The sequence below is a fragment of the Lepisma saccharinum genome, chromosome 4 (assembly GCF_977018435.1).
Source record: "Lepisma saccharinum chromosome 4, izLepSacc3.1, whole genome shotgun sequence".
Taxonomy (NCBI): domain Eukaryota; kingdom Metazoa; phylum Arthropoda; class Insecta; order Zygentoma; family Lepismatidae; genus Lepisma; species Lepisma saccharinum.
This window is the reverse complement of record NC_139232.1, coordinates 60,415,357-60,426,224: the sequence shown is the minus strand read 5'-3', so window position 1 is coordinate 60,426,224 and position 10,868 is coordinate 60,415,357. Positions and strand designations below refer to the sequence as shown.

Here is a 10,868-nt window from a genome sequence, read left to right as displayed (position 1 = left end):
ACTATCCTAACCTACATAAATTTATTATTACAATTTATTCAAATTCTAATAGTGCTTACGTTACCAGTTTAGGCAGTCCACGTCTCTTGCTCCAAGTCAGATCAAATACGCGTATTATATCCAAGTCTTAAGCTTGTTTTAAGTTCACTTTACACGCATATATGTAGGATAAACGGGACTTGACCTGCAGTTAAAGTGGGATCCGAATCACTATGTGCCTCCACTGGGTATCGAACTCTGGACCCCTTGATTACAAGGCGACGATGTTACAACTACGCTATCGGGGAAGCCCAATATTATTTCACATACCTACATAATGATAAATTTCTTATGACCGATCTATTTGTCACGTTTGTAATATGGGATTTCAAAGGAATAAGTTCAAGCACTCTACGCGTTCTGATACATACAATTTCCTGCTTTTTTTCAATATTACAAAGGACAGGCAGATTAGCATTGAGACTTGAAAATAACTTTCTAAAGGAATAAACATACAATAACTAAATAACATGGGCCGTTATGAAACTTGTAATGAAAGCTAGGCTATGTTCATTAATAATCTCTGGAAAAAATAATCTGAGAATATTTAACGTCATCCTACTCTATTGACTATATATACATACACATATCTCCTGAAGTGAGATATAACAGAAGCAATGAAATATAAAAGTTATTGATGTGCCATATACGAGCATAACTAGCAGTACCAGTGGAGACACAAATCTACCATTCTGAGGAGTTACTTTTCAATTGGAATTTCTGATCTTATATTGTATAGTACGTACGTACATACGAATACATGAACTTCTCTGAAAAAAAAAAAACTTCTACTCGTTACCAGAAGTCCTTGGAACTGTGCATAACGAAAGAGAAGGTGAGTGGGCGGAGCAAAGCAGTGCGCGCTACTGAAGCAACTGGTAGCCGGAGTCGCATTTCCCCCTCCATGCATTCCCTTTCCCTCTCACGCACTCATTGACCGAACGTAGTTGTGCAGAGGTCTTATTTTCGTTTGCTTGCTTCATAGGCTAATGAGACAGAGTATATTTAAGCTTACACTCCTAAATTGTCAAGTAGTAATTATCATAATTTAATTTATTTGTATTTTTCAATTTAGAAATTGTGTGTCGCTTTTAGCACAGTAGCTTGATCGCGACGTTGAGAAAAAATGTCGATTGGATGAAATTGCTAATGGGCTCGGGTACCCTTTTCTACACCCTCGATTTTTCGCACATTTCACATATTATCGTTACGAAAATTAGTTCTTCATAACATACGATATTTCTAAATAGCGCGGAAAGTCATTTTTTAAGATCTACGTGCTATAAAACTTACGTTTTTCAATATTTACATTCCTTATGTAACGTCGAAACGGTTTTGCAGCGATTTGATCATGGCGAATCTTGGATTCATGTCACAGGCGCACGTCTGAACATTTTCTTTTTCTTCTTATCTTTGACTTGTGCAATGGGATAATTTGCAATTTTTTCTTGTTATGAATGACTTGTGCAATGGGATAATTTGCGATTTCAATATATTATTTATGTAATTTATTGGCGGATTGGATATTTGAGACATTGACATTGTTTTGTGCGACTTTAGACATTGGAATTGATTTGTGTGACATTGAATTAATACAAAAGGACTAAATATGAGATTGACACACGTTCAACGGATGAAGGACATAGAGGACTTTGTTCGACGAGACATACGGGACATTGTACTTGACTTACAGGGAGATGGTCTGCTGCCCCACGAACCATTGGCGCTAGCCCCACGAACCATTGGCGCGTGGATAGGTTAGTAGGGCCACGCAAAGGTTTCAATAGTGAAAAAGATAGCCCCACGAACCATTGGCGCGTGGATAGGTTAGTAGGGCCACGCAAAGGTTTCAATAGTGAAAAAGATAGCCCCACGAACCATTGGCGCTAGCCCCACGAACCATTGGCGCGTGGATAGGTTAGTAGGGCCACGCAAAGGTTTCAATAGTGAAAAAGATAGCCCCACGAACCACTGGCGCTAGCCCCACGAACCATTGGCGCTAGCCCCCACGAACCATTGGCACGTGGATAGGTTAGTAGGGCCACGCAAAAGTTTCAATAGTTAAAAAGATAGCCCCACGAACCATTGGCGCTAGCCCCACGAACCATTGGTGCTAGCCCCACAAACCATTGGAGCTAGCCCCACGAACCATTGGCTAACGTTATACGTTATCTTGTGGAACATCGTGCACATTTCTTTTCGGCAACTGTAGGCCGTTTTCTGAATGACTTGTGGGCTGGGATAATTTGCGACTTCTTATTTTTATCATGGAACGACGGGGTAGGGCAATATTCTGTGGAAAAGGACAAAAAAGACGACTTATTGCATACGACTGACTGCACTTAACGACTTTTAGTTTCAACTTCCACCTGCAATGCCTGGCCTTGGGGAAAAGAGGTAAGTTAACTTCTCAGCTTTACTTTCAGCATTAAATTTGGCTAATTTTTGTTTCTTCATGAGTCAATGCGACAAAAGTGAGAAATAATGTTCGGGGCAGGTGACACCGGCTAATTTTTAATGCCTTGGTAAATGTGCGATAACGCCCGGAAACCTTTCACTCGTAGCCCCAAAAACCATCCACGGATAGCCCCACAAACCATTCACACAAGGTTAGGTTAGGCCTGTTAGGTTAGGTTCCATTAGCACTCAATTCACCCCTAAATTCATCGAAAAAAGAAAGCGCGGCGAACATAGTTAAAAATACGTCCGAACTATTGCAAACGACAAAATCGCCACTTCAAACGGCTGTAGAGTCGTAAATACTTCTTTCCGCGCTCCAATGTTTTTTTGGTAAGACTGCAGAATATGGGCTGCTTAGAAAGAATGTGGTTCCTAATTTTTTGGTAAGGTATTGAAGTAAGTAATCGAATAAAGTAAGTTGTAAAGTGCGGAAATTTTTTTTATTTGAAAAAAAATGAAAAATACATGTCCATGCTAGACGGTTTGCATAGCGGAGAAACAATCGAAAAAGCGACATTGTTTATCACGTTCCTGCATGAAAATAAAGAAAAGGGTAAGGAAATCCAAATCAATAATGTATTATAACAAAACATAACCGAAATTTTAATGAAGGGAAGGCTACCTGTGCAGTCCCAAACCATTTTTACGGAATCATCTCGAATGCTGCGAAATGACAGACGATAGTATGTCTATGCGAAAGGTCTAGCTTATCGCACAACACTTGAGCACAGCTGAAAAAGCTTGTTAATTTAATGCCGGGTGCCTCCGTTGTCACATAAGACTATGTTGGTTATGTATTTATGCTAATGAAACCTAACCTAACAGACCTAACCTAACCTTGTAGGCATTCCTCGTCAAAAGAAATGAAACTGTCTGTAAAGAATATGACTTCGGAACACAAAGTGGTCAAACTGTTGTGCGGATAGGAAGACCCCGAAACCGCACAACACTTGAGCACACGTGAAAAAGCTTATTAATTTAATGCCGGGTGCCTCCGTTGTCACATAAGACTATGTTGGTTTTGTATTTATGCTAATGAAACCTAACCTAACAGACCTAACCTAACCTTGTAGGCATTCCTCGTCAGTAGGCATTCCTCGTCAAAAGACATGAAAATGTCTGTAAGACTGCAGAATATGGGCTGCTTAGAAGGAATGTGGTTCCTAATTTTTTGGTAAGGTATTGAAGTAAGTAATCGAATAAAGTAAGTTGTAAAGTGCGGAAATTAGTAATCCGAAAAGGAACACCGGAAAATCGAAGCAGAAGGTACGTACTTTGTGTAAATATAAATTTTGTTCGTGTATTCAGAGGAAAACAGCAGCCCATGTTCTGCAGTGAGACCGTTTTTTTATTCAGAAATAGGATCACATAACCTTCATAATGAAAGAAAAAAAAATTCAAAATTCGAGGGTGTAGAATAGGGTACCCGACCCTGCTAATGCAAGAAACATGAAGGAAAGTTCCTGCTGTGTTCGAGACTCTAATCCAGAAGTTTAGGTGGCCAAATAGTGAATTAGATTCTGAAATGCTTCTGCAATATATGAATTAGATTACTTAGTTTTAGGTTTTACGATTTATTGACTGATGCTAAAAGTCTCAAGTATAATTCGTTGAGAGAGAAGGAGGAGAGGGGGACGGAGGGACGTAAAGGCGGAGAGAGAGAGAGAGAGAGAGAAGTAGAGACATCATGTTATAAAAGACAAATTCAGGATATAGAAAGAACTGAGTTTCAAAATATTCGACATAACTGGATAACACATAAAGATTTCTATTAACTGCTGCAATTGAGTAGTGAGCAGGCATGCGCAGGCGGTAGGTGACATACATGCACCAGTGTTGGGAGATTCAGCTGCAATGGGAGAGTAGGGTGCGGAAAACCACGTTAACCACGGTGTAACTGTACATTGAAACCAAGCTCATATTAGCGACCCAACGATCTTTCCGCAGAAACGTCCATAAGGGGTTGGATGGTGAAGTGACACGAGGAGGAGTCGGTACTTGATATGACGCTTCCTGGATGACCCCTAACCCTCAGAACCCAGGTAAACATGGACCGGGCGTCCACCTCGAGGAGTTCACAACGGCCACTAGGCAGCAAAACGCAGGAATTGCACATGAGCTACGGCAGTGTCAGTCGAATTTTGCACGTGTATCTACACACACCAGCCTAAGAGATGCAAGCAGTCCAAGCAATGATGACGGCTAACAAATTGGCTCGTGTGAAGTTCTGTGATACGCTTGTGCAGATGTTTGTGAGAGATAGAGGAATTGTTGACAACCTTATGTCTTGTTGTCCAGTTCAGTAAACAAACAGAATTACCGTTTTCGTAAAACCGAAAATCCGCGACTCTCACACCAGAAAGGGTTTCACAGCCCAAAGATAACGGTATTATGTGGAATATACACATCCGAGATCATTTGTCCATACTTCTTTAGAGGTGACAGTGGCTTTCCGGCTTCCTCAATCTCCAGATTTATCGACGTGACTTGACCGGGAGACTGGAGGCCAACATCCGTGATGAATTCGCCGCCACTCCTGTCGCCTTGCTGCAGAATGCAGTGCAGCGCAGCTTTGTGGCTCGACTACAGAAGCGCTCTCAGGAAGGCGGCACCCACCTGCGTGATGTAATCTTCAATCAAAACGTGATTGAAATATGCTCTCCCAAACCCCCAAAACTGCCCAACAATGATGTATTTGTAAATCGTAGTTAATAAAGTGTTTGTCTGTATTCCTTGTAATCAAGGCTTCGATACTCTGTGAAGGCACATAGTGGTTCGGATTCCACTTTAAATTGTAGGTCCAGTCCCGATCAGCCTTACTTTGCATGAAGTGGACATAAAAATCCTACGCAATCAATCACCATTCCAAAACAGGCGTTCTTCGTGGATCACTATGTAGAAATGTCGGTATAGGCAACCAAGGATCAAGAAATATTGTCTTGTAAATCTCGTTTTATGGTAATGATCATACATGGTGTGGTATAAAATTGGGCGTTTTGTAATGCAACAAAGCCAATGCAAGGTCTAATTTTTTAAAAAAATATATACACATTAACTACATCCTTAGACATTGCCATTTGGAAAATATGCACAGTCAAGCTCAAGTTTTGAAAATTACGTCCTGCAGGTGACCATCATTTCGTCGTCGACATTCGGACAAACTGCAACGGAAATAGTCCATGGCAAATTCCAACATCTGAATAGGAATGTTTTTGTCGGTTTCGGCTTCACTGCACTTCTTCTAGCTTCCACGTTCTTCACCCACATCCTGATTGCATTGGATGATGTCTCCCGAGATTAAAATAACATCAACATTCTCGTCTCGGAGCAACAATAGAGTAATCATTTTTATAAACCATCCTTACAGCTACAGCATGTAGAGCTCTGCTCCAGCGATCCAAGTCTGTAAAGGGCGTACATTGGTGAAGCAAATGACAATCAGTAAGTGTTGCCCACACCATTGAAGAAATTCTTCCCACAAAAAACATATTTATGATACACGCTGTACTTCGCGCTTATGCAAGAAAGGCAGGCTCTGTGCCTAAATATATGTGGAAACAATAAATATCATGTACTGCACATATTTCGGCATAGAGGCAGAGATTTTTCGTACTTAATAATAAACTAAATGTCTTAGAAAATGAAGCATAGACAGTTTATCCGTGCTAGAAGTTTACATTTGCATGTGTGTGTATATATGTGTAATTCACACGCAGTTTACATTAGTTTATACGACCCTGTACATAGCCTATGTATCGTGCATGCCCTCATATCGGCTACTATTAAGTATTTGCAACAAATAAATTTTCATTATCTCTTTCCAGTTTCAGATGCTGGACAAAAAATTAAAAACAGTAAAATAACTCTGTATATGTTATTTTTCTGTTATGTGTTTTTCAGTTATTACACGCGTATTGTGGTGTTGGGCGTCTGCTGATAACCCAAGCAATAGAGGTTCACGTTGTTACATTGTGACTAAAATAGTACTACATACAACCACAGTGAAAAATCAGCATCACAGTTGTATATTACTTACCTTTGGAATTTTCAGTTCATCCATATTTTATTTTGTCAACGGTTTAGTGCACATGCAACCAGCATGAGAACAGGTGGATAGACGAACTTTGGATATGTTTGAGCCAGAGGCTTCTTTCTTTCCCTTCTCTCTGCGGTTCCCATCACTTGCTTTTGAATATGCTGTTGGTTTTTTGTCATTTTTCGCAAAATATGTGTGTTCCTTTGCAACACTGACACACGCCACTTCACGACAAGATGATACGTCACAAATATACGACCAAATGTTATGTTGGGTTGTCAGCACACAGGCGGCAAAACGGACTTTGTTAAACGTTTTTAGCACCGAAAAGACGCAACAACGGCTAAAATGTTACTGAGAAAAGTTTTTTTTCATGTTCTCTATGCGCTTCTGTGATCCATGGGCGCCATTTTTATGACACTCTCTGTGTGAAAAGTAAAGTAAAGTGTTCCCCTGTGCTTTGCACCACTCCATGGAGGAGTATAGGTGGTGTGGAGTCAGGGTCCCATACTTGATCACGACCGAAGCTGAGGGTGGTGTGATCAGCACCACGTCCTTGGCCGCTTTTACCCTCACCCAGAGTTCCCTCCAGGTGCCCAATTTTTATGACTCTGGGTGGGCACCGGAGCCGTTTGAACTGGTGGAAAAGAATTCCAGTTCTCCCCCACCGGTGATTGAACCGGGGTCTCTCGTGTGGTAGTCAGACTCCCTAACGACTTTTTTTTAAAAAAAAGTTACAAAGGAAAACCCCATACGAGGCCATCCTCACACATCAAATTAATACATGTCAATTTCTTTCAATTCTTATTTTTCATCAGGACCAGGGGTCCCCACAGGGGAGGGGGACTATGGCGGCATCGAGATTTTTGGAGGGGATTTTTCTCTTTCAAATAACATAAAATTTAACATTTATATATATTTTTAAAACATATCTTAAAAAATTACACCTTAAATGAACCATATTTAATCCATTAGATGAAGAAAAGAAAGTACTTAGGGGCAGGAATGCTCACAGGTGGGTTTGTGGACACCCGTCGCGTCCACCCAATATTTCTTTTTTGGGGGGGATTTTTATGATGGAAGTTTGAGTGAACAATATAGCATTGGACACAAGTTAACATTGCTGCTATATAAATAGCAATTTGTAGAGTTCCAAGAGAATTGTAAAGGGTAATATGTATTATCGAGAGGGGGGTGGAGGGAGGCCCCTGGGCAAAATGTTTTGTGGGGCCCACCATTTTTTTTTTGCTAGGAGCTCTATTAGCTCAATATGTTAACCACCAATTTTCAGCAGTTGAAATGGTAGACCTGATTTTAGAATCGGTAGTCATTCACAATCGAACATATCGCAGATAGGTTTGCAGGAAGAATACTGCAGTAAAATAAAGTTACAGGACGAAAATTGTAGCGCTTTAGCAGCAGTAAAATTCTGCGTCTAAATGTCTACAATATATTATAAAGAGTGAACACCGTAACTACAATATATACTAAATACTAAGGGGGTTCAGATGGAAACAGAGAACTGAGAAGTAGACTATACTTACGTACATAATTTATTATAAATGATATTATTTACAATTAAGAGTAAATATGTCACTACATATGCACGGTCCATCTACTGGACAATTACCGACATGTTTATTGTGGAAATTGCAGTAACTACACTTTCTTCAAGAAAATTCCCAAAGGCTTAACACTTATAGTAGACACACTTTCTTTGCCTTTTTCGCCGAAATTTCATTTACTATATCATTGAAGTCCAATTTACGAAGAAGTTAATGTTCAATGCTTAATAAACAAAGATTGCATAAGCGATCCTGTCCCATGGCAGCACGAAGCCTATTTTTCACTCATTTCATTTTTGAGAAAGCGCTAGTATCTCCACAATTTTTTCCCTAGAAAAACTCAGTTCTAATACGATGTTATTAACGAAAGAAAGTTATGTACTTCGTAGGATTATTTATTATCTAAATCGTATCTGAGAATTGATTGTTTGAATAGGTGTGCATTATTTCCACACCACAGCCAAATCCATCCATGGTATAAAGTATACTGAGCTTGAGATATCTACAAAGAGATCGAGTGAGAGCTGTGCTACAATTGGATCCAGAAGAGTGTAGACATACGACAATATTGAAGGTTTTTTTTTATTTTTAAAATACAACTTTTTATGTAATTTTTTACAAGTATAGCCAGCTGGTTAATTTTTTTTTTTGGTGGAGGCCCTTCACAGCTTTCTTTGGTGGGTGCCCCGGGGCAATTGCCCCAGTTGCCCATAGGTTTATCCGGCCCTGCTTGAATATCAGGGTTAAGTCTTAGATTATAGATGGTATTTTAGTTAGAGAGGGATTGAGCGTTAAATTGAAGGGGTACCCAATTCTTGTATATTACTATTGTCTAGACTGTTGCGAAAATTCTGGTGACTGAGATTTATTTATTTTGGAGGAGGCAACATTCACTTTTCAACATAAGCAGTAAATCTAAAATTGGCACAGAAATTTTGATGGGAGGATTGAGTATTAAATTTAAGGGGAGAGATATGAAGCTTTTCATAAAGTGTTAATCGCCTTGTAATCTAGGGATCACGGGTTCGATACCCGGCGGAGGCACATGACACAGTGGTTCTGATCCCACTTGATCTCGGCGCAACCACTAGGTGGGCCACAGAAAGGACATGTCACTTTTAAGATCTCATACTATCTATGCTGTCTTGTAATAAACATTAATTTGAAAACAGCACAGACGTTCTACTTCTGACATTCTTTTTCAATGAGTAATAAAAAAAAAGAAAGCAAAAATAGTAATATGGCTTACCATTCACGTGATACTCTGAGAAGTTAAGATTTCTTATATCGTCATAAAAATGTACTGTGTAAGGTGTGGTTCAATAAATACTATTAATTGGTTTCTTTCTACAAAATATTAAGTTTTTACTTCTTACTAGGAAACCAATTGTACATTTTGCTCATATACATGTTTTAATGAATGAGTACAAGAAAAAGTAAATACATGTCTTTACTTAAATTCATATAATTATAATTACCTATTGTATTTCCAACATGCAGAATATTTCTCTTAACAGAACTCGCACATTGTTATTTCATATAAATTTAAGCAGATTAAAAATGATAAAGCATTTTATGACGTTAAATATATTAGAGTTATTTTTATATCCATGCCATGCAGTTTCATGTGGCAATTCATCTTGTCTTGCTCATACTAGAGGCAAAACAGATCATCGAGTGTCCACTTTGCAGATGTGATAGTGACATGTTAGATTAAGAAAATTAATAACTCAGGACGGGTAGTATTAAGTGAAGTGTTCATTAATATATATATATATATATATATATATATATATATATATATATATATATATAAACACACGAGAGGCATTCAAGGGGGTCCCAGGTTCAATACCCAGTGGAGGAACATAGTGGTTCGGATCCCACTTTAAACTGTAGGTCCAGTCACGATTAGCCTTAGTGTGCATAAAGTGGACTTAAAGCACCAACTAAAGGAGGGGCGTTTAGTATGCTCTAATACTCGCCCCACTTCCCCCTATGTAGTATCATAATTTTAACATGTGTAGAAAGTAGACAGACATCTTGTGTGATGACTTTATGCCAAAATGCAAGATGTTTTACCATGTGCTTTTTCTTGGCAGGTGTTTGCAGTAGAGAAGCTGTAAGAAGGTGGTGAAAATGGAAAATAGTGAGGTTCGTGCTGTCATCAAGTACTTGAAATTGAAAAACCTACAACCAAAGGAAATTCATGAGGACTCGGTACAAACATCAGGACAGTCTGCTCCATCATATCCCACCGTTGCGAGATGGTGCCGTGAGTTTAGCTGTGGCAGACAGTCATGCGAAGATGACCATGCAGGTGGACCATCAGTAACAGTAACCACCGAGGAAAACATTGAGAAGATCATTGACATGGTTATGGCAGACAGACGAGTCACCATTAGGTATTTAGCGGAGAGTACAGGGTTGTCGGCACCTTTTGGACATGTATCGCGCAGATCCAATTTGTGACGGTGGCAAAACATGGGTCCACCACTTTGACAAACAAGGCTCCATGCAATGGAAGCACAGCAGCTCCTCAACCCCGAAGAAATTTAGTGTTCAACAGTCAGCCAGAAAGGTTATGGCAACTGTATTCTGGGATGCCAAGGGGATACTACTGTTGGATTATCTGGAAGATGGAACCACCATTACGGACCAGTATTAAGCTGACCTTATGCCAGAATTGCGAGCTGCAATAAGGAGCAAGAGACGAGGAATGTTGATACATGGAGTGCTGCTGCAGCAGGACAATGCTACCGTCCACA

General features: G+C 39.6%; 1 protein-coding gene across 1 annotated transcript; it reads left to right on the top strand.

Annotated features, from left to right (window-relative positions):
- Positions 1 to 10,239: 10,239 nt before the first annotated feature.
- LOC145986953 (protein GVQW3-like) lies at positions 10,240 to 10,572 on the top strand. The gene has a single exon (XM_083121416.1). The coding sequence runs from the start codon at positions 10,240 to 10,242 to the stop codon at positions 10,570 to 10,572; it is 333 nt and encodes a 110-aa protein (XP_082977542.1).
- Positions 10,573 to 10,868: the final 296 nt, after the last annotated feature.